The 27,429-nt window shown below is 48.2% G+C and overlaps 2 protein-coding genes across 2 annotated transcripts; both read right to left on the reverse strand.

Annotated features, from left to right (window-relative positions):
• Nucleotides 1-12,886, reverse strand: OVGP1 (oviductal glycoprotein 1). The gene is made up of 11 exons (XM_053203479.1): nucleotides 12,862-12,886; nucleotides 12,396-12,425; nucleotides 11,780-12,188; nucleotides 10,495-10,551; nucleotides 10,111-10,276; nucleotides 9,508-9,632; nucleotides 8,127-8,235; nucleotides 7,845-8,030; nucleotides 6,161-6,277; nucleotides 1,627-1,762; nucleotides 1-674 (listed from the first exon to the last, which is right to left on the reverse strand). The coding sequence occupies exons 1-11, from the start codon at nucleotides 12,884-12,886 to the stop codon at nucleotides 145-147; spliced, it is 1,890 nt and encodes a 629-aa protein (XP_053059454.1). The 3' UTR covers nucleotides 1-144.
• Nucleotides 12,887-18,533: 5,647 nt separating this feature from the next.
• WDR77 (WD repeat domain 77) lies at nucleotides 18,534-27,406 on the reverse strand. The gene is made up of 10 exons (XM_027058360.2): nucleotides 27,128-27,406; nucleotides 26,688-26,873; nucleotides 25,455-25,596; nucleotides 25,123-25,172; nucleotides 22,259-22,329; nucleotides 22,070-22,124; nucleotides 21,526-21,597; nucleotides 20,849-20,957; nucleotides 20,246-20,314; nucleotides 18,534-19,654 (listed from the first exon to the last, which is right to left on the reverse strand). The coding sequence occupies exons 1-10, from the start codon at nucleotides 27,240-27,242 to the stop codon at nucleotides 19,495-19,497; spliced, it is 1,029 nt and encodes a 342-aa protein (XP_026914161.2). The 5' UTR covers nucleotides 27,243-27,406; the 3' UTR covers nucleotides 18,534-19,494.
• Between the last annotated feature and the right edge of the window lie 23 nt (nucleotides 27,407-27,429).

The raw sequence follows: 27,429 nt of genomic DNA on the forward strand, positions 1-27,429 counted from the left end.
GACACACAGCAGAGTTTTCTGGGTTTTCTTTCTTTAGAGAGAGAGACAGAGCACTTGTTGGAAGGGTCATCGAACTGACAGAGGACTCGTTCCCATTAATGGGAACACAGGCGTTGTCCAAAGCAAGAGGAATGTGTCCTGGGGCTAGATGACAGGGCCAGAGGATGGCCTCCTGCTTTGGGCTTCTGTCTGAAGACCAACGTGACCAACCGGGTGGTCTGTGTCCACCTCAGAAGTGGTGGGCTCTCTTCTAAGAGTCTTGGTCTGCCTGTCAGGAGTGACTGTAATATTTCTGGAGGGGGTAGTCATCATTCCAGGGGCTACAGCTCTCTTTCCAAGGGGCACGATCTTCTCTCCAGGGGACTTAGTCTGACCATGCATAGAAACCATACTCATCTCTCCGTGAGTCATAGTGTCTCCAAGGGTCTCAGTCTTCATTTCCACAGCCACAGTGTGCTTTCCAAAGGACATAGTTTCACTCGTAGGGGTCACAATCCCACTTTGGTGGCCTCTAGTCATATCTGCAGACTTCCTATGGGTGTTAGAAGCCATAGACTTTCCTTCTGAGGACAAAAGCCCCATATCATTGGTTCCAGTCGGACTTTCAGGGTCAGTTCTTAAAGAATTCATAGCAGTTGAGAGCCAAAATTTTGGTGAAGGAGTTGAGCTGAACTCTAGAGGAAACCATCGGAACAGGATGAGAGTCCTACCGCTTCCTCCCCATCCTGTTAATTGCTGGCAGGACTATGACCACTCCAGGGCTGAAGGACTTGCTCCCAAAATCCAGAAGTGAAGGATTTCATAATGCACTGACTTGAGGGCATAGATAAAATCCCACCACATTGAAGCCCTGCTCCCCCACCTCATCATGTTGATATGATCCCAGGCACCTATGGGCACTCAGCACATTTACCTTTCTGGGGAACGACCCCAAGAAGCCTGCCCGTTTTCTATGCTTAAGGCCTCACTTTGACCTTACTGATGGCACCTTTGGCAAGACCTTGCTGCCCCCCAAGGCCTAATAACAGAAACCTCCTGTGTCCCCCATGGTAGAAGGCACCAGGAACAACATGGAGGGCAAGGAGGCCACTCTTGACAGCATTTTGTAAAGAATTGGGTTGAAGTCCCATCTCTGCCCTTGACTAGCAGTATTGCCTTTCTGAGCCCCAGTGTCCTTGTCCCTAAAATGATAGTTATAAATCATCTCAAAGGATGCTGTAGCTGTAGCATGCCAGATTCCATCTCCTAACTACCAGGGAAGTCTCTACTATCAAAGAGGTTATCAAAAGAAATCTGACTTCCTCTTCTGGCCCTTGTCCCACGAAAGCAGGAGAAAGCCACAGAGAAATAAACTGACATATATTGAGCGCTAACATTGAGCCAGCAGTTTTCATTTCTTATCTCATATAGTTCTTATAATAATGTCATGAGTATAAGGATCATTCCCGTTTTGCAGATAAGGAAAACAAAGCTCAGAGGGTCAAATGGAGCCTGCCTCTAAGCCAAGGAAATGGACCGGCCTTACATCAAAGTTTGTTCTCTTCCTTCGGTGCCATGCTGTCTCACCGAAGCCTGCAGATCTAAAAGATCTGCTCCCAACCCCACTTCCAAGCCATAGGTACTTACCAGCTTGCACCAGGAAACTATGCAACTTGGAGACAAGGGGGAAAGGACCAGTGCCACAGAAAGTGCCCTTAACGTCATCCAAGTCCAATGTCCACACCATGGCTCCCCCAAAATTCCCTCCTTTTATGAACCTTGCCTGAAAAAGGAGTAGTCAGTCAACCTGCTGTGCTGGCCATCCCCCAGACGGGTACAATGGCAAAACACTGAAGACAGACCCTCAGGAAACACTACAGTAGCATGGTTGGTAGTTACAGCCTGTATTTGAATCTAGCCTTTACCACTTATTAGCTAAGGGATCTTGAAAAGGTCACACAAACCTTTGCCTCATTTGTAAAAAAAAGGGATAACATTTCCGATATTTTTTAGGAACCAAAGAATCCCTTCATGCAAATGCTACAGCATGGATGGAGCTTGGAGACATTACACTGAGCGAAATAAGCCCAGCACAACAGGACAAATATTGTACGATTCCACTCGTAGGAGGTAGAGGAGTCACATTCCCATAAATGGAAAGCATAGTGGTGGTCACTATCGGGGGTGAGGGAGAAGCGAATGGGGTTTCAGTTTGGGAAGATGAAACAGTTCTGGAGATAGGGGCACTGGGGTGGCTCAGTTGGTTTATTGTCCGACTCATGATTTCGGGGCAGGTCATGATCCCAGGGCCATGGGATCAAGCCCCACATTGGGCTCTGTACTGACCACGAAGCCTGCTTAAGATTCTCTCTCTCTCTCTCTCTCTCTCTCTCTCTCTCTCCCCCTCAGTCCCTTTCCCCTGCTTGCTCTCTCTCTCTCTCTCTCTCTCTCTAAAAGAAAAGTTCTGGAGATAGATAGAAGGTGGAGATAGTTACAAAACAATGTGACTGCACTTAATGCTGCTGAACTGGACACTTAAAAATGGGCCAAATGGCAAATTTTATGTTTATGTATATTTCACCACAATTTTAAAGATGATTTTTTATATGAAATTTATTGTCAAATTGGTTTCCATACAACACCCAGTGCTCATCCCAACAGGTGCCCTCCTCAATGCTCATCACCCACCCTCTCCTCCCTCCCACCCCCCATCAACTCTCAGTTTATTCTCAGTTTTTAAAAGTCTCTTATGGTTTGCCTCCCTCCCTCTAACTTTTTTTTTCCTTCCCCTCCCCCATGGTCTTCTGTTAAGTTTCTCAGGATCCACCTAAGAGTGAAAACATATGGTATCTGTCTTTCTCTATATGACTTACTTCACTTAGCGTAACACTCTCCAGTTCCATCCACGTTGCTACAAAGGGCCATATTTCATTCTTTCTCATTGCCGAGTAGTATTGCATTGTGTATATAAACCACAATGGAAGACAATTTTTTAAAAAAGAATTCCTACATGTAAAATATTTGGATCAAAACCTTGCACATAATGAAAACTGTCTCACCAGTGTCCCAGTGCCAATCATTATTGTCATTATGCTGAAACACAGATGTTGCTATATTATTTTAGAACCACTTCCTCACACCGTATATCACAGTGACACTATAAAGAAGAGATAAAGCAGGTAATACTGTCACCTTTCCACAGATAAGAAAAGAGAGGCTTTTGTCCATGATTTTTAAAACTTCAGATATAGGGGTGCCTGGGTGGTCCAGTTAGTTGAGTGTCTGACTCTTGATTTTAGCTCAGGTCATGAACCCAGGGTCATGGGATTGAGCCCCAAGTCAGGCTCTATGCCCAGCGTGGATTGGGATTCACTCTCTCTCTCTCTCTCTCTCTCTCTCTCTCTCCCTCCCCCCCACCCCACCTCTGCATCTCTCTCTCTTTAAAATAAAATAAAATAAAATAAAATAAAATAAAATATTTTTTACAAATCATTAACAAAAAAACCCTCACCTATAACTAAATGGCAGGGTTTAGACCCAAATCCAAGTCCTATTATTACTTTGCTAGTATTCTCTGTCATGGCTGATGGGAAAGACAGACTCCATCACATCCAAATAACTACATGACTTGGCCAAATCAATGGGCTCCTTTCTGAGATTTACTTTCCCCAAATGTAAAATAAGAAGAAGGAGGAACCCAATTATAGATAAGCTGAAATCGTCAAGATTCTGAGATTTTACTCTGCTTACAAACCAAGTTAGCCTGCCAGTTTACGTGTGCGCACACATGATCTCTGGATCAGAGGACAGACCATTATTACTCATGGCAAAAGACCAATCACAACAGCACTTTGACTTTGCTCCCCATGGCCTAGCTGCCCAAAGAATGACATGGCGAAGGCCAGGTATACACCTGTACGTGCAGTGAGGTCTGCGGCACAGGAGAGGGATCCTGAAACTATGAGCCTTGAGCTTATGTGAGACAGCTGGCAAATCGGACCCTTCTCCCCTCTGGACGGTTTGAGAGCTTCACTGGGATGTAGACAAGTCCCCTCTGGGGAGGGGACTTCTACAATCTCTGAAAGTCAGCAAAGGCTCTGGGGGAAGAGGGGAAGGCAGCTTTCTACTTTTATTATAGCTTCTCTGTTTCTTTTGCTCAGAATGCCCAGACAGCGCAGAAACGCAGAGAAATCCAGGGATAATTATCTCCCGATGATGACCTCTGAGGTTTCTTCCAGCTCTGGGATTCTGTCATGAAATCCCTTAATCACCCTCACACGGGGCTCTGTTCCCCTCTAGTCTGCAAGGCACAGTAACTGCCCCTCAACGCGAGAACACCATCTCTGCTGGTCTCAGGTTTCCCCAGACACACAGGCCAATGCCCTCCCCCATGCCCTGTGGATCATATATTGAATTCCATCCAACTGGGTAATTCCACTGAGTCACTGGATTTTTCTGTGTGTCCTCTATTCCCAAACTGGAGTAAGATCCTGGAGGCTGAAAGCCATACTCTGCACCTCTCTCTGCACAGTGGGCCTCCCCCAGTGCTGTGCACAGAGGAGGTACATGGTGGGTCTTCACGAATGCTGCCCTATCACCTTGTGCTTTCTACCCCAAACTTCCCCCAAAGAACAGCCAACACCTGTCGCTTCTGCATCACCTATAGTAGAGGAGACAGTGACTTCTCTCTAATGAGACCCGATATCCAGGCAGTTGCCAAGTGCTGACAATTTCTCACTCAGACCCTACCTCCACTTCCAACCACCTGGTCCAACCCTCAGTATGTCACCGGCACACTTCCGAGTCTCTCTCAGAGCTTCCAAAATGCCAAACCGGGTACAGCAGGATCACATGGAAACATAGTAAAAACAGTTCCCAGATTCTTTCTAAGACCTGCTGAATATTCAGGGGTGGAGCCACATCTTTCTACATTTATCAAGTCTCAGGTGATTCCAAAGCAGAGGCAGGTTCAGAAATTACCAAAGCATGTCATTTCTGTTTTAATTCACTATAAAAAAAACCTGCCAGACTCGACTTCATTTAACATTGCTTGCGTGGGGAGAGGAGGTGCTCACCGTTAGGCTCTAAAGGTTTCAAACTTGCAGGTCATGTACCTGCACGGAAACCTGATTTTGCCTTAAAATGCCTGCAAGAAGAGGTCCAAACGTCTTTGCCAGCGTTCAAGTCCCTCTATAAACTGACCTGCACTTTACTGCCTTCTCTTACGCTTTACAAAACTTCTCTGCCCCACCCAAATATTTCTTTGAACCTACTTTGAATGAGCTTTCAGCACCCTCTGACCCCATGTCATTATCTCCTGCCGCTCACCTCCCTGAGGAAGCCCTCCTTGACTTCCCTACTCCTGACACACATCTCAGTGATATTCACGGGGCACTTAGCAAGTTCTACCTCATATTGGTATTTAGCTGTTGTGAAGTTATCTGGCCCAAGCAGAAAAGAAGAAACTGTTGCCAAAAATCTGCATAAACTGAGAGAAGTCATTTCGCCCCTCAAAACCGCGACTCCTTTTCTTCCAAAGAAGAGGGTTGGGGCAGGGGGCGCCTGGGTGGCTCAGTCAGTTAAGCATCTGACTCTTGATTTCGGCTCAGGTCATGATCTCTCGGTTTATGAGTTTGAGCCCCACATGGGGCTCTGTGCTGACAATGCAGAGCCTGCTTGGGATTCTGTCTCCCTCTCTTTCTGTCGTGCCCCCACTTGCTCTCTCTCTCTCTTAAAAATAAAAATTTAAGGGGCACCTGGGTGGCTCAGTTGGTTAAGTGTCCAACTTTGGCTCAGGTCATGATCTCACCGTTGGTGAGTTCATGCCCCACATAGGGCTCTGTGCTCACAACTCGGAGCCTGGAGCCTGCTTTAGATTTTGTGTTTCCCTTTCTCTCTGTCCCTCCCCTGTTCACGCTCTGTCTCTCTCTGTCTCTCGAAACTGAATAAAAGTTAAAAAAAAAAAAAAAGGAAGAAGAGGATTGGATAGATGGATTTAGGAAACCCCAGATAGGTCAGGTATGCCTGAAACTCACCTGATCTAGTAAATCTCACCTTTTCACCTCCACCCAGTAAACACACACACACACACACACACACACACACACACACCGTACAGATAAGAGCTTCATGGAAGCCAGAGGAAACTATATGCTGGAGCAAGAAAGGACCAATGTCTTACCTTGTGACTGAAGCTGAGGACATCATCATAGCCAACCCACACATTCCCCTTGTAGGCGTATGGGACATGCTGATAGTCAATCCAGCGCTTCGTCGCTTTCTGGACGAAGGAGCAAATCTGCCAGGAGGATCACCAGGTTAGTTCCGGGAAGTCCATGGAGAGAAGCACCAGCAGGCAAACTGCTCTTTTCCCAGTGACAAAGCATCCAACAATCCCTTGCCAGGGAATGAGAAGAGGCAAACCAAAGAGGGAGGGGAAAGCCACTCACAAAGGACCTCCTCTCTTTTCTGAGCAAATTCGTATTAAAATATGTTCCTTTCTCTAATGTCCATGATGGAAAGAAAGAGAGAAACAAGGAGTGGCTGACATCCTTAAAAATCAAATCAGGGTTTGCTAAATAATGCCAATATCAAACTACGAATGGTAACCTATCTGACCTTTGACCAAACCTGTATCTTTTTCAGAGAGTTCCCATAAACAAACCTCTCCTGTCTTCTTTAGAAATCAGCATAAAGGGGCCCCGTCTTGGAGGCCATCAAACTAGCTTGTGAATCTCTAATAAATTTCAGGTTTCTCACAAGTAAGGAGAACTGGGTTGTTACAATCAGTCAAGCATGTGAGTTTGGCTAGGTGCCCGGCATTGTGCTAGAAACCATACGCCATGAAGAAGCAGAAGTATTCAAGCTGGTTGCAGAAGCTAACGTCTGAGGCTTTTCTTTCTTTTTCTTTCTTTCTTTCTTTCTTTCTTTCTTTCTTTCTTTCTTTCTTTCTTTCTCTTTCTTTCTTTCTTTCTTTTTTTCTTTCTTTCTTTTCTTCCTTCCTTCCTTTCTGTTCTTTAAAGGTTCTGTCTATCAAACATGTCTTTGGTCTATAATGTCTTTCAAGACCATTATTTCAACTATGCCATCACTCATAACCACACTTCACTGGATTAGCAGGAAAACATTTCTACCCAGTCAGCACAGAGCACTGTGCCTCCACTCCTACCTAAGGCACCCATGCACACCATGTGCCTCCGTACCCGCCATCCTTGGCCTGCGGGGCCCTTCCCTCCTGTCATTCCTGCCCATCAGGATCATTCCTGTGCTCCAAAGCCCTGCTCTAAAGCTACCTGCTCCATGAGACCTTTCCAGATCCCTAAGCCACACACCCTGTGCCTCTTATTGTCCTCTCTTATGTTTTATATTCCCTTGGGTCCAAGTCTCTTTCCTCCACTCAGTAGCAAGCTTTGTTGAGATGGGGATTCAGGGAGTGGAATCGGGGTAAGAGGAAAGAATCTGTAGTAGAGGAGGTCTTGGAACTGTTTCAACATAATCTCGTAGCGGGAGGGAGGGAGTCAGGGAGCGGACATGAAACAAGATGGGCCAAGTGCGGTTAGAGATTGAAGCTGGTGAGGGGTAGGTGGTAGTGGCAGAGGAGGGGAGGAGGTGATACTATTCTTTTACTTTTGCAAATGTTTGAAATTATATATATTTCAGGTACTAATAGTTTTTATTTAGGCCAGATAGTAAGTCAGGATTGACTTGTATAACAGTTAAGATTCTCTTTATATAGTGGATTTCTCTTGCACTAGTAAACTACCTCTTTGTCCTCCCGCCATCACCCTTGCCTTTGCCCTGTTGTCTTTGCTCTTGCCCCAACAGAGGATGGAGACCTGACTAATAGAGGTCTCTATTCCTGTCACCTCATAATAAGCCAAGAAGCCATCTTGCTTGGTGTACTTTCCTGAAAGCGCAACACCCTTAGCTTCAGCCTGTAGCCCATTATTAGAGGCCTTGAGGAGGTTAAACGTCCGTCCATAGGTGGGGAGCCCCATGAGGAGCTTCTCTGGGGGTGCCCCCAGATTCCGCCAGTATTTCATGGCATGTGCCTGCAAGTGGGAAGAACACAAACCCCTCCTTGTTACTGACGGCCAATGGCCTGGGCTCAGGGGCAGGTGTCGGGGCCCCTCAAGATCTTTCCTTACCGAAGATTTGGGGTCTCCAGGCAGAGAGAACAGGGGACTATTGTGTCCTGTGAACTTTTCCCAGCTTCCATGAAAGTCATAAGATAAGACGCTGATGAAATCCAGGAGCCTGCAAGGGCAGAAGGAGGAGATAGGAAGGTTGGGCTAAGCAGATTTTCGAGTCAGGTCGCCAGAGGACTAACCAGCTGACTGGTTGTGTACTGGCCACTCCAGCTTCTCCCCCATTTCGGCCTGGGGTGCCTGCCCATCTGTGCCAGCCACTCGAGATGTGTCACCGCAGCAAAATGCTGGCTAGGGACAGCCATGCATGAAGACCAAGGCCATCCTGAGAGTTTCCATGGAAGTAGACGGGAGTTGGACCAAAAAACACATTCACGCCTGACAAAAGTGCCAACCGAGGTCACTTGTCACGACCTCGGTCATGCTGTCATGAGGAAGGCGGTACTCCCCACAGCAGCTACACAGCTTCCATGCTTCCGCCGTTCAAGACACCGGTGAAACCATCTCTTCCAGAACACTCTCAGGATGACCAAGTGTAACCAAGTACTTACCAGGTCAGCAGTGCACCAGTGCACAAAAATGCCAGCATTTAATTTTGATCTGGCCGCTGGCCTCAGTACCATCGCTCTCTCCGTTTTAGAGCTGAAGCCGTTGAGAGTCTGAGGTTAACTAACTGGCCTCAAGTCACCCAGCTGGCCTGCCCGGCCGTTGAGACCAATGCTGACAAATTCTATGGCCCATGGGGTCCCTCCCTTTTGTCCCCACACTGAAACCAGGCTCCCTGGTGTAATCACACACCGAACCACGCCATCCTCTATTTTGGTCTCTGTTAGCCTCAGCGGCTCCTCTGTCAACACTCAATTCTTGAGGCTCAAGAAAATTAGCCCAGAACTGGCATGTCCAGAGAGAGTGAGTTATGAGCAGTTCTTTGTTTAGCTTTGTAACTTTTTTACAGAGACCCGCGCTCTGAAAACTAGACCTGGTTGGGCATGCCTATTTCTGTTTTTGTGTCAGTGGCTGCTAACTCATCTGGCTCTCTGATGCCAGCCTTGTGCCCCACAGTGTATGTCTACAGCTGTACTCTGGGACGGCAGAGGCCAGGCCCCTGGTATTCTCTCCTTCGAGACTCAGCAAAGAGCTTTGCAGAAGGCTCTGCCCGAGATGATGTGACTGTGGGCACTGGTCCTACAGCTCCGTCTGGTCTCCTAAAGAAAGCCCAGGGTATGTGGGGCTGATCCCTGTCCCCACCTATGTTCCTCTGCCAGCCCCCCCAAATAGCACTTGCACATGGAGAGCTCACAGGCAGAGTGTTTGTGCCACGCCAGGGTTCTGAGCGTGACGTGCCTCCTTCCCTCCTGCCCCCCAGGCAGCACCCACTCACCTTCCCAGAAGGAGCACTTCATAAGCTGTTTTGATGATTTGTTCATCCCCAGAGACAGCAGCAGAGAGCAGCAGCTTGGGACGCCTGGTAAGCTGCGCCTCCTTCTGGAAGGCAAACAGGAGCTCCTGCCAAAAAAGGCAGACGCACAGATCCAGACAGAGCAGTCAGGGAATGAATCATCCAGGATACCTTTATTTACAGAGCCCCTTGAGCCAGGCTCTAGGGACAGAGAGGTGAGTCAGACACAGCCCCTGCCCCAGGCTTGTGACAGAGGCGGCCTTGAGCCAACGTGGTAAGTGACAATAGAGGGCTGGCCGGGCAGGGGGAGCACAGGCTGCCTGTGGGAGGCCAGGAAGCTGCACCGAGGAGGCATCACTGGGCTGCAGTGCTGGAGCAGGACCTGGGTGTGACAGTGAAAAAGAGCCACTACGAGGACTCCTGCTCTTTTTGCCATACCCTTCTAGGATGGCAGTAAAAGAACATTCTGCTACCGCTCTCCTGCCCCTGCCCCCACCTGGCCTTCTGCTCCTCCTACGCCCCGAGCCCAGATATGATAAAAGTAGAATCATTTCTGGATTCTGGAGCTTCCAGACTTGGCCTTACTTCAATTAAGAGGAGAAAAGTCCATCGGTCCCTCATGGGACTGCCTCTTACTCCAGGGTACAAGAAGAAGAGGTCCAGACCATCAAAGTTATGTGTCCTCAGGAGGGATATAACTGAATCAATAAACCTTTCCCGGTTGGCCGATGTGGAAAGCATGGTGGTGAACCTGCAGGAGACCCGGGGTGAGGCAAGGAAGGCTTTTCTCAGAACCACAACCCCACAAAGCCCCTTGGTTTGCACCTGGCAGCTGGCCCGCAGACAGGGGCTGGAAGAAAGGCAGGTCTTTGAAACTCCCAACCCTTCTTAAAAGCCCCTCCCAGCCCTGGGGGCCAGATACCCAGGGATGGGGAATTCAAGCAGCAGGGAGGGGCCCCGAAGTGTCACCTGGTTGTGCCAAAGTTCCACCCACCAATGGACAGCAGTGTTTTCAGCTTCCTGTTCCTGTGATGTGGGATAGAGGGAGGTAAGCTGGGTCCCCACTCCAGTGGGCCCCTGGGGAACAGCGGAAAGTTAGGGGGGGAGGGGAGTGAAAGGGGAAGTCAGGTGGAGGGAGGGGCAGAGAAGTGCAGAGCAGAGAACAGGGAAGAAAAAAAAGGAAAAGAGGGGAGAACATTCAACCCATGCATCATCACAACCCGACCTCCCAGGCTGTCCAAAGTCCACCAAACTCCCCCACATCTCATGATGCTCTTGTGCGAAGGAAAAGAAGTAGTCTCAAGATGTTTCTCTTCACTGTTTTCTTAGTCAACAAATATTTATTGAGTAATTACTATGCGCCGTTGATTGCCTTAGGTGCTTGACTGTGGTACAACAGAGAACAAGACAGACAAGCTCCCTGCTCACAGGGAGCTTGTGATCTAGTGATGTGGGATTTATACCCTGGCCATCTATAACTATTAGCGCAGTGACAGACCTCTCCTTGGACAGGGAGAGAACCCAAGAGAGCTGGGGACAGGAATACAAGCACTTACTGAGCACCACTTCTGCTCAAGGCCCTCACCTAACCACTGGTACGCAAATATACAGGAGACACTGCCCCTTCCCTCGGGGACCTCCCTGTCCTGGGGGGGTGGGGTGCAGGTGACAAATGGTAATAAAGACACTAGCATTTGTGAAGCATCTGTGATATGCGGACCCTCCTTGAAGCATTTTTTTTTTTGCATTTTTAAAATTTTTTTTAAGTTTATTATTTATTTTGAGAGAGAGAGAAAGCTCAAGTTGGGGGAGGGCAGAGACAGAGAGGGAGAGAGAGAGAATCCCAAGCAGGCTCCATGCTGTGAGTGTGGAGCCTGATGTGGGGCTCAAACTCACAAACCATGAGATCATGACCAGAGCTGAAATCAGACGCTTAACTGACTGAGCCACCCACGCGCCCCACCCCCCTCCCCGAAGCATTTTAATAGCATTAGTACATGAACTCCTTCCCTCTGGCTTGAAGGGTGAGCTGAGGGTTACCAGGCAGAGGCAACAAAGGCAAGGAGGCAAGAATGAGCTCAGGGTGTTATCCCTCAGGGAATTCTCAGGCAGAGATGATCCCGAGCCCCCTGTGAGAGGAGGCTAGGACCCGAAGAATCAGAAGAAAGTTGATAAGTCACAAGAGAAAATAGGCTTAATTTTCTTCTGTTTGTAAAATCTGAAAATCCGATCCCCACAGGCCATCGGAACACACTTCTCCTTGAGCTTGTTGAACTCTGGGTAGATAATTTTCTCATCCCGGAAATCCTTAGCAACGATGCGATTGTTGTTCATTGAGGCGAAGGCAAATATCAGGTGGGTACAGAGGAAGGGGTCCAGGTCACGGGGCAAGATCGAGGCAGGGCCAGGTCGGCTCTGCGCCCAGCCGGCAAAATAACACACCAGTTTGTGGGCGGCGCCTGGCAAGGGAGAACGTGCGTTAGTTGGCAGAGACCCAGGGAGAGGGTGGAGCTCAGCTTCCACGGAGCGGTGTGAACACAGCCCGAGAGGCCAGGCCACCGTAACCCCCACATAAAAACACACCCCAGAGCTAGACTGAGGTCTGATTCCCCCTTCACCCCAACCGCTGAGGCCCCAGGGGGGAAAGAACGCCTTATAAAATCCTGATAGGATGGATCCTCAAGTCTGGACCCTGCCAACGCAGAGTGACAAGTGGCAGGTGACTGAAAATCTTCTGCTCAACTGCAGTGGATGGATGGTCCCTGACACAGGGGCCAGGGCAGGGAGGGGCTGCGGGAGACACTCAACACAGAGCGCTCCTCAGTTGGGGGAGCTCCCTGGCTCCAGAGAGGAGGACACACTCTCCTTACCATCGTGGTGCCTCAGCACAAGAACCAGCCCTGCAGGAAACAAAGGGTGGAATCACGCTCTGATTCACATGCATGCCCCGAGTGACCTGCCCCGGCCACCCTCCAGTCCTCCCGGGCACCCACCACCCGTGCCCCAGAGCCAGACACAGATGCACAAATGGAGACAGCCTCCCTTCACCTGTTTCCTCTTCTCTAAGTTGAACCAGTGGAGCCAAATCTATCAAAGCTCCTATTTAACCCCAACCAACACCATGTGGATACACACAGGCTCGGCACAGGGACAGCGATGACTTAGAAGTCAGCGAAAGCCGTAGGCCAGTGGTTGTCGCCTTGGCTGCAAGTATAAAAAGTGATACTCTGGCTCCTCCCCCTGGAGATTCAGATTTCACTGGTCCAAGGTGGAACTGGGCATAAAGATATTTAATGGACAGCTGGATTTGAGAACCACTGCTCAGATGACTCCTGCCTGGGCTCCTCTGTGCCTTCCCCATGTCCCATCCCACCTCCACCTAAGCTGCCCCCCCCCCCCCATCTCGAGTCCTAGGCTGCTTCTCAGGCGCTCAAGAGGGCTTGAACATTGCTGTCTGCTGGACTGAGTGACCTTTCAGGGGCTGGGAACTGCCACACTCACCAACCCACAGCAACAGCCTCCCCATCTCAAAGGTCTGAGAGCTACAAGGCTAGGGCTCGAGTGCCTTTATAGGAACTTCCCCGGGCACAGCCCCGGGACAGTGCTGACATAGCCTGGCTACACACACACAAAACCAGGGGCGGTGATGAATGGGCTGCTGCCGCGTCACAGTGACCCCAGCGCCTCCCGTCCTCCATCAGAGCCACAGTGATGCCAGCAGCCTCCCGTCCTCCCTCAAAACCAACAAAGCAGCAGCTGGGTCTGACCCTGGCACACGGTGGGTGTCCGCCACGGGCCAGGGCGAGGGCAGGGCAGCGCTCAGCCCAGTTCCTGGGATTCGCGCCACAGGGACTAAGTATGAGGAGTACACACTATATGGAGGCAGTCATTCCATTGTTACCGGATTATTAGTTGGGGAAGGGGTGGAATATAAAGTTTAAAAATCCCAGCCTTGGACCTAGGCACGGTAAGGTTTGAACCTCCGTGTTGCTTAGCTTTTTGAGCTTCAGCTTCTGCACTCGTAAAACAGCTCATATGGTTTTATAGGTAGGAGTCAACAAGATGACGTACAAAACATTGTTAGTTCAGGGCTTTGCTCGTAATAAGGGCTCAGCGAACGGTAGCTGTTACTAAGGATGCCAGAACAGTTGCCCAGCAGAGCGGGGTTCTCAAACTCCCATCCGAGACTCGCCAGGCAGGTAATGTAAATGGGTGAAGCGGGCTCAATAAAATAGCTCACTCTCCACTTTATTAGAAGGATAGCAGTCCGAGCCGAGTGACACACACCAACTAACATGAAGCCTCTTGGTCAGGAGACACTAGAGACGGGTATGAACAGAGGCAGCTGTTCTGAGTAACCACTCACGGCTGCCATGTAGTGAAATAGACCCAGTGTTGGAAGATCCCTCAGTTTCTCAAGAGAAGACAAAAATCTGAATTTTTGTGCGGGTCAACGGTGTTTGAGCCAGTACACGAGCCAATGCTGAGAACGTGTTATGAACCTAAGGAATGTAAGGAATACAATTGTGGATACCTGAAAGCCAATATTTTAAAAATACAACAACGACAATATGAAGGATAAACAAAAATAGATCTGTAGCCAGATGCTTTTATGATCTGCCAGTTTTCTTTTTCTGCTACGGAGGATCTCAAATCATGAGTAGGTCCCATATTTCACGATCTGAATCTCAATCATGGAGGACCAGAAATCGGATGCTCATCTTCTCAGAGACTGACACTGCTCACCTCATCCACACTTCACCGAGGTACTAACCAGATGTCAATATAATAAATGACACGGCAAAATACAATGACTAGTGGTTAAATTAGTTCCACTTCCAGTATGAAGAAACCAGGAAGATCAATTTTTTAATCAGAAGATTGCTTGGGGGCACATGGGTGGCTCAGTCGGTTAGGCGTCCGACTTCAGCTCGGGTCATGATCTCATGGTTCGTGAGTTTGAGTCCCACCTGGGGCTCTGTGCTGACAGCTCGGAGCCTGGACCCTGCTTCGGATTCTGTGTCTCTCTCTCTCTCTCTCTCTCTCTCTCTCTCTCTCTCTCCCCCCTCCCCTGCTCATGCTCTGTCTCTCTCTTTCTCAAAAGTGAATAAACTTTAAAATAAAAAAATAAAAAAAATAAGACTGCTTGGATATCATGGAATAAAAACAATAGATGTTATAGGATGTGTAAGCAAGGAATATTTCAGTAAAACTCTAGGTAAGCCTGATGGAATACCCCACCTAAAAGAGACTGTCTCCACTTACTCATCCATCTTTGCCTTGCCTTAAGTACTCAACAAATACTTGAGCATGTGCCAGGCCCTGCTAGGCACTCTAGATGCAATGGTGATCAAGACAGTTTCTGCTCTCAGGGAGCTTCTAGTCTAGTGAACAGATTGTTCACACCCCCGAGTGTATGTCTCTCTCTTGGAGATGTATGCATCTCTCTCATCTCTCTTGGATAGGTGCAGTGGGGAAAATGTGAGTTTTATCACCAAACAGACTTACTCTGTACCATCACTGGGGCCACTGGAGTCCCACTTACCTGCTCAATGCCACCCTCCATTCCTTGGGCTAACAGTAACCTGAATCAGGAAATCATTAAGCCTCCTGAGGGCAACACTGGATTAGGATGGGCAACAACTTGTACCACTGGCTACATTACCCCTGGTGTGGTTTCTAACACTAAGGACCATGCTCTTACTTGTTTCCCAATTTCTAGCCCAGGCCCCCTAATTCTTGTTAATGGGTCCCCACATTCATTTTTCTTCCTGTTCTGTAAACTGTAGGCACTACAGTTGTTTCCCAGGGCCTGGGTCCCGACTCAGTCTTGCCAGGCACCTGGGACCTTTGCTGGCTATCTTTTAAGACCTCCCTGATGTGGATGCATGCCTCTCTCTAATTCTGAGCCTCCCTCCTGCCACCTCCTGTCCCCCAGATTCCGTATCACTGAGATTTCCCACTAGGTTTGTGCCTTTCCATCCCGACTCCCTCCAGGAGGCACTAGCTCCTAATGCTGTCCCCAGCACAGAGCTCAGTCTGCCTGCCAATCTGCACCATTCTCATTTGTACCTGGGTCAGTCCTCTGGGATCCTATTCTGCTGCAGTGGACAAGGCGGGATCTCAGACCTAATCATTGATTCCATGCCTTTGCTATGGATGCATTGATTCCTTTGCTATGGATGCAAAGAACACCACGATGTAACAATGGATGCCCGGGAGGGACCTCTGCTTCATTCAGGGATGATCATGCCAAGGGTAGGAACTATGACTCCATGTCTATAGCAGATGATGAATAGTAAATGCCGAGTGAGGGTTCTGTTGAAAGTCAGTATGCCATGTCGCTCTGTGTGCTCTCAATCCTTGACATTTTGCTGTCAAAAAATACCATTGTTATTTTACACACCCACCCGATACTTGAAAATACTCCTCCCTGGTGCCTAGCCTGTTCTCATGGGAAAACATTTACAAACGTCTTTTAGTTGGCTTACTGAAGAAATGCCTATGGCAGCACACCCCCTCCCAGATTTTACAATACCCAAGTAGACGAAGGCAAGATCAGAGCCAAAATACCTCGGTTTTAGCAAAGCATTTGGCCAAACTTTTGTGATACTCATGTGGATAAATTGGACAAGTATGACTTGAACAAAATCAATTGATTGAATGAATCCAAGAGCCCAGAGTGTTGACTATGGATTGGTGCAAACTTGAAAGATCTTAACCATTTTACATCTTTAAAATGAATGGGATGAGGGTGCCTGGCTGGCTCAGATCACGAGCATGTGACTCTTTTTTTTTTTTTTTTAACGTTTATTTTTGAGACAGAGACAGAGAATGAACAGGGGAGGGGCAGAGAGAGAGGGAGACACAGAATCCGAAACAGGCTCCAGGCTCTGAGCAGTCAGCACAGAGCCCGACGCAGGGCTCGAACCCACGGACCATGAGATCATGACCTGAGCCGAAGTCGGACGCTCAACCGACCAAGCCACCCAGGTGCCCCGCAAGCATGTGACTCTTGATCTGGGGGTTGTGAGTTCAAGTCCCACGAGTGGCGTGGAGTTAACTTAAAAAAAATGTTTTTAACAATAAAGTGGCTAGACAGAGCAGTGTTTCCCAATATTCAAGATAAAAGATTATTTTTCGTTGTGCATGAGGATTAAAAAACAATTTTTTTTAATGTTTGTTTATTTTTGACAGAGAGAGAGAGACAGAGCATGAGCAGGGAGGGGCAGAGAGACACAGAATCTGAAGCAGGCTCCAGGCTCTGAGCTATCAGCACAGAGCCCGACGCACACCTTGAACTCACAGACTGCTGCGAGATCATGACCTGAGCCAAAGTCGGATGCTCAAGTGACTGAGCCACCCAGGTGCCCCTGTGCGTGAGGATTTTTAAAATACTAACGTGTACTAGAAAATGTGGATTATTCCCAAACCTCTAATTTCATATAGTTTAAACATTGAGGCAGTTCAAAAAAGAATATTTGATGAAGGTAGTACTGTTTGGGTATTTCTGCTGTTGTAACGTGGGGAGTCAGCATGAAATGCCTATGTAGCTATTTATTAAAGAGCTGACCTCCTGTCCTGTGGGGCAGGAGAGAGACCTTGGGAACCAGAGCAATGTCTGGTGCCACCTGAAACCATACTTGAGCCTCCTTCAGCATTCGGCTCTGGGCACTCACTACCCAAGGAGCAAGCTTCCTGTAACCACGGACTGGGGATTAGTAGTGGAATAGAGTGAGTCAGGCTGATGGGCTTCAGAGTAAGAACAATGAAGTCAGGGAAGTGGATTCATTCCAGCATTAGACATCTGAACCAGTGAAATTAAATGCAACGTAAATGCCCACAGTTTTAAGCAAAGTAAAATGACCGGTTGGAAATCAAACTCACCAGTAAGTCTATGCTCATGCTACTGAAACCATTCCCACATCCAGGACCCAAGTGAATAACCCTATGTGTAATACCGCATTTCTCATTGTTTGCTCACTGTAACACACACACGCAGCCCGGGGGGGGGGGGGGTGATTTTGATTAGGTTTGCAAATGTCTCGGTGGCAATCAACAGATGTGATCACTCTCATCAGCACAGATCAGAATCTAAACCAATTTTTTTTCAATGTTTATTTTTGAGACAGAGAGACACAGCATGAGCAGGGAAGGGGCAGAGAGGGAGACACAGAATGTGAAGCAGGCTCCAGGCTCTGCGCTGTCAGCACAGAGCCCGACGTGGGTCTCGAACTCACAAACCATGAGATCATGACCTGAGCCGAAGTCAGATGCTTAACCGACTGAGCCACCCAGGCGCCCCCTTTTTTTTTTTTTTTTTACAATAATGTGGTTCTTCAAAACCTAGGTTTTCTTTCTTTCCTGTCATTTTAAACACCCTGATACAGGTGGACATTTCCTTGGGTTCTCATCTCCACTGCTTTCCTCTCCACCATGGCTGAGTTCACCAGGAAAAGGACTAGGCAAATTTAGTTCCTACCCACCTCACCCCTCCTTTCTCTAGGCCATCACAACTTTGTGAAGTTTACCTTGAGAAGAACTTAAAATGTTTCTACCCACCCACCTTATTACCTTCCAAGAAGCTGTAGTTAAGAACGGTGAAGGGTTTCTTCCCACCTACCCCAAGCCCAGTACAGCACAGGACTACAAATTCGTTTTTACTTGGGGGTTATTGTGACAAGAGCTCATGCTTGGCAAGGGTGCAGCATGGAAGCTTTATTTATATTTCGTCCATATTCCTTCAAACTACCTCAGTTTCATGTGATTTTAGCTGAGCTAAACTTGCAAAGCACTAAAGTACATAATTGATTGTATTGAGTTTCATAATCCGTAATTGACCATGATTTATGGTGGTAGCCAGCCCATCAACCCAAGTGACTCAACATATACTTTAAGTTCCAACTAGCTGCTCTAAGGGCTGGGGAAGCACACAGACAACGGGCTAGAAGACGAACACCCTGATGCCTCATGTAAGTGAGATGTGTCCAACTGCACATAACACACACTTCAAAAGACAGGCCAGCAAAGCCTAAACTTTTTATTTCACCAACCAGTATTTCTGATTCTCTGATGCTGCATTTAAAATCTTCGGAGTCCACAAAAACAGCATTCAGACTTCCTATATCCAGAGAAAGGGATCCAGAGGCCAGGAGAGGTCAGGCCCCAAGCTGTTTGGGGGTGGGAGATGTGGCACATGTTTCTCTGCAAGCCTGGGTCAGTTTTTCACTTAATCGAAATGCCTTTAAGCTCTGTACCACCCCCCCAACTTTTTCCATGGAATCTACGACAGGAAAACACTCATCTTTCATACACACAACTCCATGAGGGGTGGGGAGCATTACACAGGCACCAGCCAAAAAATGTATTTTTGAGTCAGTTTCACGGCAAGGAGATGTGCAAAACTATGATGAGTGTTCTGGCTCTTCCTCAAGGTGAGTCGGGCAAGAGTTTTGTGGATGGAAGCATTGCCCATGAGAAAGGTAGATTAAGTTTTATAAAAAATAAAGTTGCTTCTATCTCCATGAGTAGTATATAAGCTGCTTCCAAGAATCCAGGGATGCCCACATCCCACATTCCATCTAGCCACGGCCAATTCCTCATGCACAGCTACATAGGAAGCATAAAACCCTTTTGTGAACTTTTTGGGGGTTTTTTTGTTTTTGTGTTTTTTTTGGTGGGGGAAGGACTTGGGAAAGACATAAGATGGATTTTAATTCCCCCCCACCACCAAAAACTATGCATCTACACACACACTCAGACACACATACATATCCAATTTTAGGAAAGTTTTTCTTCCCTGGGACTACAGGATCCCAGAATCCAGCCCTCCTTGGGCTGAGAGACAATGCCTATTAACTGCCCAGATCTAGTGTATCAACATAGTGTATAAGGCTCCTGTGGTCTCACAGACTGAGAGGGCAGGGCAAAGGGAGTGGTTACTCATGGGGGATTTGTTTTTTGTCTTATCTACTCAGCAACACTCTTAGGTCCAAGGGCTGGGAGAGGCTCCATGGGCACGATGTGGTGGGTGACCTGATGGTCCCAGCCCACTGTGGTAAGGAGGGAGTGATTGAGCGGGGACCACGTAGCATCTCTCACAAAGTCTCTGTGGGCTCGGCTTCTAAACCTAGAAGAGAGAAAAGGAAAGTATGGGCACGGTGAGAACGAGGAAAAAGCAGGCTTGGAGAAAAGAGAGAATCCAACACATCCAGGGCACCTTTTTGGGATGTGTTATACAAACTTCACCAGATGTGTGGCCTTGTCACCAGGATAGAGTGTAATCATCCAGGGAACTTCATCGACCCTTCAATCCAGCACCCTAACTTCATGAAGAAATGGTGGCTACAGCAAGGGTAGTAACATGGGCCAGGATCAGAGAGCACATCATGGCAAAGAAGGCAGTATAATTCAGGGACTCTGGTGCCTTTCACTGCACAGCAGGTTGCATCTCATATACGTGTTCTTCGCGTGAAAAGGGTAGACTGCCCCCTTCTGGGAGACAGCTGGAACACCAGACTTGGAAATCCCACCGACCACCACACCCCTCCTCTACCAGGGCCAGTTGTGAGCCAGCACTGGGGACGGGGAGCCGGTCGGTGTCAGCCTGCTCCCATCACCCAGCCCCCTTGAGAGAGACAGTGCATGGAGACAGAAAGGACCCAGCCACCCTCCACTCTTGTCCCCGATTCCCGGTCACAGGACCCCACTTCACACTTACACCTCGGAAAGGCCCGAGTCCAGCACAGCAAGTGAGCAGTCCTCACTGACAGAGGCCAGGAAGGGAGAGCTAGGAGACCAAGGGGGCGGGGGGCGGTTATGAGGGGTAAAGCCATGGTTCCAAGACAATCCTACCTGGTTTGCCCTCAACCCCCACCCCAAAGTAACCCAGAGGAGGTGGCCTGATCCCCACCTCAGGTTAAGGTCTGGCTACCACTCAAGTCCACATTACAAGTTGCAGGGAAGGATGAGGGAAATGGAGCAAGCCGGGGTTGACCATCATCCTGGCAACTAACCACCCCATCTAGGCCCTCCCTGCAGCTTCAGCAATAACCCAGAAACACAGGCTTTCCCAATCACACAGTCCCAGAAGCCCACGATATTCATCATTTTGGGTGTTGTGCAGGAACAAGACCCTATTTTAGCCATGTGAACACAAGACCATGCTACCCAAAAAAGGACTATGGTCTTAAGAGATCTTTCGTGTTCTGAAACCTTAATTAGAGCACCGTCTGCTTTAAGGAATGACCTAATCAGCTAATGCTTTGCAAACATAAGCACTCCCATTCACACCCACCAGGCCCCTGGGAACAAAGGACAGTACCTGTGTGGGGAGAACACCAGTCCAGTGACACACTGGGAGTGGACAGCTGAGCTGAGGGCACACCTTGCACTCTTGGTGTCCACAAGGGAGATGGTCCCACTCTCATCACCTAGAGAAAAGAGGGAGCCCATCACAGTGGGTAAGAGCATGGGCCCTGGCGTCAGCCAGACCTGGATCTGAATGCTAGTTCCTCAAGCTTGCACAAGCTAACCAATCTGAGCATCAGTTTCTTCTTTTGTAAAGTAGGGATCGTTAGTCACTGGTAGTTGTTGAAAATTAATGAATGAGGTAGTTATTATTTCAACCACAGACTATGTCACCACACGCACAGCCTCATCACCACAAGAGCACGAGAGTGAGCCCTATTCTGCAACAGAAGTCCCTATAGAGCAATCCACTTGTTTTGTACTCCACCGACTTGCAGCCAAGCCCGGAATATAGGAGCTGGAATGCACAATCAGTAATCAAATCTACCAGGAAAAAAGTCGTCATGTTTTTTTTTTTCCCCAAAGCCAAACGAAAACCACTTCTGGATCATCCCGCCTTATCACTGGCATAATACAGGTGATGCCCAAGTGCGCTGCTGAGATTGTGCAGCTGGAGCCTTGTGCGTTACAGGGTCAGCGTGCCCTCGTCCTCCCCCTTCCTGGCGTAAAAATGTGGTGTGACAGGCTTACCAAAGACAAAGATTTCACTCTGCTGAGGATGCCAAGCCAAGGAGGTAGGTAGGTAGCCAGAGGCAGTGCAGCCTGCAGAGAGAAGAGGGCTCTGAAATAAGACTCAGAGCCTAGCTCTGTGAAGAAGCTTCTCAAACGAAGTCACTCTAAGTCCCAGAAGCACCTTTATTCGCCTTCCCAAACCCTGTGAAGACAGTTGTGTCCTTGCCCTTGACCCTCAAAACCTCATTGATCCCTCAGCCTCCTGCCCTTTCTGGACGGACCCGAGTCACAGGCAAGTTTCAGGCATAAAGCATGAAGAGAATAATTCTGGCCCCTCTGTCCACCCGTCCCAGGAACAGAATCGGCCACCCACAAGCCTACCCTTCCTTTTGGCCCCACTGCACAAAATGGAATCAATAGAACCTCAGAGGGAAAGAGAGTGATTACGTCCCCTATGTCACAATGACTGAGGATCTGGTGACTGTGCCTTTGTCTCTTGCCAAGGAAGCCTCTGCCAGGTGGGTTGCTAGTATACCCTCCCACCACTGGCTCTCAGACTCACCCATCTGTGATGCTGGCTTGGGACAGCGGGTATCCCAGAGTAAAATTCTGTTGTCCTAGAAGGAGGAGGGATGGAAAAAAGGCTTCACAATCCCCAAAGCAGCTGCCGGCCAGGTGTCCACTCTAGACTTGTGGCCAGAGGTTTGAGTGTGGTTAGGAAGTGGGGAGGGAAGGAGAGGCTGTATCTCACCTCACTGCATGAAAGGAACACGGAATCCTTGTGGGGAGAGGCGGCGACACAGGTGACCTGCCCGGAGTGAGCTGTGAAGGAGAGAGAAAGCGAAGTAGGACAGAGCAGAAGCTGGACGCATTACTACCGAGCAGCCCAGATACTACCGAGGGAGGTGTGAGAAACGGGCCTGGTCTCAGGATGCGACTTAACCCGTTCTGTGAGAGATTTTGGATTAGACAAAACCCCGGAGAAAATGTTGGTGGAGTTACAGAACCTAAAAAGGCTTGGGGGAGAAAAATGAATTAGCAAAGACAAGAAAGAGGAATTAGGGGCTGAGCAAGAAGCATGAAGGAATGTACACTCCAGAACAGCAACTGTATTCTGCTGTGTAGCACACACACACCTCCAGGTAACACAGAGCCTTTCAAGGGACTTCTAGACGCTGCTACTTTTAGGGAAGTAAACTTTTCCGATGTTCTCTTTCCTGAAATCGAACCGAGAAGCTGCCGCACTCTGCCTGTGCCCCTTGCCTCCCTCCGCTCTCACATTCCCGTTTTCCCAGGCGTAGAAGGCACAAGTACCTCTCGGCCGTCCCACACCTCACCATGGCACGATGCCTAGGGGTACAAAACCCACAGGGGTACAAAATCCCAAAAGGGGCTTTTCCCTAAGAACCAGAGAGTAAATGAAAGAGCACCTGGGTAAAATCCAGTGGAGGGGCTGGCCCCGTTTCACCGGACCACAAACCACAACACACGAGCACCAGGGTGGCTCTGGGACTTATCTCTGTTTCTGCCTAACAATGACAATTTTGAAAAATATGGCAAACGCTTGTGGTAAGGACACATCTGACAAGTCTAACTGAACCTAAAAACGAAGTCGGACTTTTTCTGACAGGAAGTGAAGTCTAACTTGGCCAGCTGGCATAACAGTGCTGATTGGTTTTTAGCCAGTTAGCTTATTTGGTAGATATTTTGCATATTGAAGAGGCTTAATCTCCAAGTCCAAAATTTTGACAAACATATCCTTGAAACCAGTACACAATAAATGACCAGAAATTACTTCCTTTGCAACTGTTTAAACTTAAATTAGTTGCCAATATCAAAATGTGTGAGAGGGTAATTTTTTGAAAAATTTTCAGGCCGACATGCTAAAAATTCTGAAGATCGCTGCTATGTGTTAATTACATGCTGTGGAAACCACCTACTATAATGGCATCTGACCAGATTACCTGAAGTGGTCTGAATATGGCTCTGCCCCAAGACAGGAGAATGTAATCAAACCACCTTCCATAGTTCTTTCCCTGCCCTAGATTCCATAGAAAGCCAACACAATGACAAAGGATTGTTCAAGTGAAAGCAAAGCTCAGACACAAGCACCATGGGAAAGTATAAAAGATAAAGAAGACGTAGGGTAGTTCTATTTTAACTTTTTGAGGAACTTCCACACTGTGGAAAATGGGTGATGGGCACTGAGGAGGGCACTTGATGGGATGAGCACTGGGTGCCGTACGTAAGCAATGAATCACGGGAATCTACCCCCAAAACCAAGCACACTACATACACTTTATGTTAGCTAAACTGACAATAAATTATATTAAAAAAAAAAAAAAAAGATACTACGTAGTGCCTCTGCCCTCAGGGGATTTGCAATTCAGACAAAAATACAAAGAACTAATGAAAAAAGCTGAACAGAGGAAGTACTGAAAGAGTTAGCACAGACCAGGAAAACCCCTCGTGGGCCTAAGAAACAAAAGGCACACGTAACAGACTCCGGCACCAGCATTTTAACATTGTTTGACTGTTTATGGGTCTTGGACCCTGAAGGTCCAGGATGTGTATGAGTTTGATTTTGCTTTGGCACAAAGTTAGAATTGGCAGGGAAAGGCCCTTAGCTATTGAATGAACATCTCTTAGCCACACACACATTAATGCTCTACGCATTATCTTCGCGAAGATGTCATCTTCATGAAGAATGGCTCTCAGAAGAAAGTCAACTGGTACTGCTATTAATGAAAGTAAGCAGAAAAAGTAACAATACGAAGTGATAGTTCTCACCAGAAAAACAAAACTTTTGTGGAAGTGAATACTCAAAAGCTCAAGATTCCCACGTCTCAGGTTTATACTTGGAGAAGGCCAAGGATCTACTATGCTTGGGTTTAATTAGAGCAGTATGTTTGAAGGGAGAGTGACAGAAGGGCTTGAATGCCAGGACAAGAAAAGGGGATGTTGATCCACAAGTCACAGAAACCACAAAAGATGAGGGACTACAGGTGGAGAGATGAGGTGAGTACCACCATCTATGCGAGGTAAAGCCTGAAAACAAAACGCATCAGAAATGGAAAGCAAGAGGGCGCCTGGGTGGCTCAGTCGGTTAAGCATCGACTTCAGCTCAGGTCATGATCCCAGGTCTGTGGATTTGAGCCCCACATTGGGCTCTGCTGACAGCTCAGAGCCTGGAGCCTGCTTCAGATTCTATGTCTCCCTCTCTCTCTCCCCATTCTCCACTCACACTGTCTCTCAAAAATAAAAAAAAAAAAAAAAGAAAGAAAGAAAGAAAGAAAGAAATGGAAAGGAAGATCCCTGACCAAGGGGAAAAAGGTTCCAAAGAACTTGGGGACCCACTAATAGTGAGGAAGCAGGAGGGGGGAACAGGACTGAGAGGTGGAGTCCCCTGTGGCCAAGAAGATGGTGGGGCCGTTACCAGAAACAGGGAAATTCAGAAAAGGCTAGGGACAGATACTGGGGCCTGACTATAATTTTGGAAGAAAACCATCAGACAGAGGGCAAGGAACTGCTGCCCCTAACATCCAAAGTCAATGAGCCCAAGGGGAGAATAACAACAAAACAGCTAAGGCCAGACTGAAAAGAATGTATACTCACCCCGGTATGAATTCAGTACCATCTGCTGGGCAAGGTCCCAAACCTTGATACTAAGAAGCAAAAGGAAACAGAGTCTTAATTTTGACCTATACTATCTACATAAAAACACGTGTCCAAACAAGAACTTCCTTTGACATGTCCTATGTCATTGCTTACTGGGCTGCTACTAAGATCTATTCACAATAGATTGCAATATCTCTAAGAAAATTTTAATCATAATTAATCACGGGGTTCTTACAATAAGCCCAAAACATTACTCGATGAGACTAATAAGATAGTAAAGGAACCCAGCAGAGGTCTAAAATACAGGAGCGATAAACACAAGGACCCACCAGAAGTCTTTGCTACCGCTGACAGCTTGTGTGCCAGAGCTGAGGACACTGACTGTAGACACGATGTCATCATGCTCATACTTGCAGAACTTGCTGACAATGAGTGTCTCATTCTCATCCAGCTCCCACAATTCAACAGCACCTGTTGGGAGTGGGGTGAAGGTTGAGGGAAATGAGCATGGACAACACCAAGACAGTAACTCACGTCTAAGGTTCAAGTGAATCCATTGTCACTAAACTAACAAAGTAAGCTATTGCTATAAAAGCAAAATCCATTATCATCAGAGAATTTAGCTAATTTCCAAGCCATCTGGCTTTATGCTGGCATTACTGTTTTCTTAGTTAACAATCCAGAAAACGAGGTGGGGAAAACTTCTAGAAAGACAAGGAAAGGTGGAATGACTGGCAAAATTCATTATCTGGCTTCCAGTGAGAAAACACTGGAAAATAAGTCCCAGGAGACAAGGCTAAAGTCTCCACAATCTGTGTAGCACAGAGCCCAGTGTGGTTAAATCTTCCCAATTGCTTGAACATTAGTATTTGTTGAACAACTTGCATAAATGTCTCACAGCATCTTTAAAAATATGCTGAATAACTGAATGTCTTGCACAGGGACAGATTAAGTACAGAAAACACCCCAAAAGTTGTCTTGAATATGTAGTGCTCATGCTCAACTGTCAGAGAGGCTCAGTTTTCAATGCCCCACTTCTATGCATGCCTTCCAACACCCAAATACTGATTTTTTTTTTAATGTCAAAGACTCCATTGCTGAACCTGACTTTCAAAACAAAGGAAGCAAAATAAAGACATTTAAAAAGAAGAAAATGGGAAGAAATGGAAAGAGACAACACAAACTGACTTAAGCATCATCTTTAAGATCAAGATTGTCTGGGTTTGAGGAGAGATACTGGGAAGGTTACTGGAAACATAAAATGGTTCTTATCCATTCCTTAATTTTGTTAGAAATTCCCCCCATGCAATTTATAGTCTCCGAAAGGTATTTTCCCACTACACAAGAGCTCTCCTTTGGCCCCCCTAAGCACTGAGCTCTCCTCAAGCCCCCCTAAGCACTGAGCTCTCCTCAAGCCCCCCAAGCTCTCCTTTGGCCCCCCTAAGCTTGAGCTCTCCTCAAGCCCCCCTAAGCACTGATTATGGAACATTAAAGATTGAGTCCAGCCCGACCAGTATCCCATCATCTATTTCACCTGTGGGGTCGAGGAGAAAGTGACTCACCTGAATCGGAAGCCACTAGGATACCTCTGTCCCCAACCCAAGTGAGGTCAGCCACTCCGGCCTCCGTCTGTACTCCAGCGGAACAGAAGCCTTCGTTGGGGGCGGCACAAGGGTCCTTGAACAACCAGAGGGAGCCAGCCCAGCAGCGGCCACTCAGGCTGGAGGCCCCGAGCAGGAGCGCCCCATCTAAGGGAAGTACAAGCTGTCAGCACGGGACTAGTGGAAGGGCTCGTCTCCATGGTGACCACATTGAACAGCACGCGGGCCGGGTCTGGGTCTGAGCTCAGGAACGCGGGGTTAAGATTGGGGACTGAACTAGGCGACGCGAGGTGGGGGTCAGGAAGGCATGCGGGGCGGGAAGGAGCGCTGGAAAGGCCAGTCCTGGGAAAGGGCATCCCGGGCAGGATGAGGGAGCTCCCAGGCCCGGGATCTTGGCTCACCAGAACGATACCGCGCAGCCTCCAACTGTCGTTCCATACAAGCGGGCGCATTAGGGGGAAGGTTCCACTCGCGGGCCGCCGAGGGCACTAGTGGGGGCGGCGTTTCCTTTCGCATCTCCACGGTTCCAACTCCAGCCTAGACCCAAACTGAACGCCCGCCCGCCCGAGACAGCTCTGGCAGTCCCCACGTGGTGCCCCTCTGGGCCTCCGCCCCTCTCCACAAGCTACGGTCACTCTACATCTCGCGAGAATTGCTTGTACGGGTCCCTTCCGCAGCCGGCTGAGCTCTGGCAAAAGGGTCT

The sequence above is a fragment of the Acinonyx jubatus genome, chromosome C1 (assembly GCF_027475565.1).
Source record: "Acinonyx jubatus isolate Ajub_Pintada_27869175 chromosome C1, VMU_Ajub_asm_v1.0, whole genome shotgun sequence".
NCBI lineage: Eukaryota > Metazoa > Chordata > Mammalia > Carnivora > Felidae > Acinonyx > Acinonyx jubatus.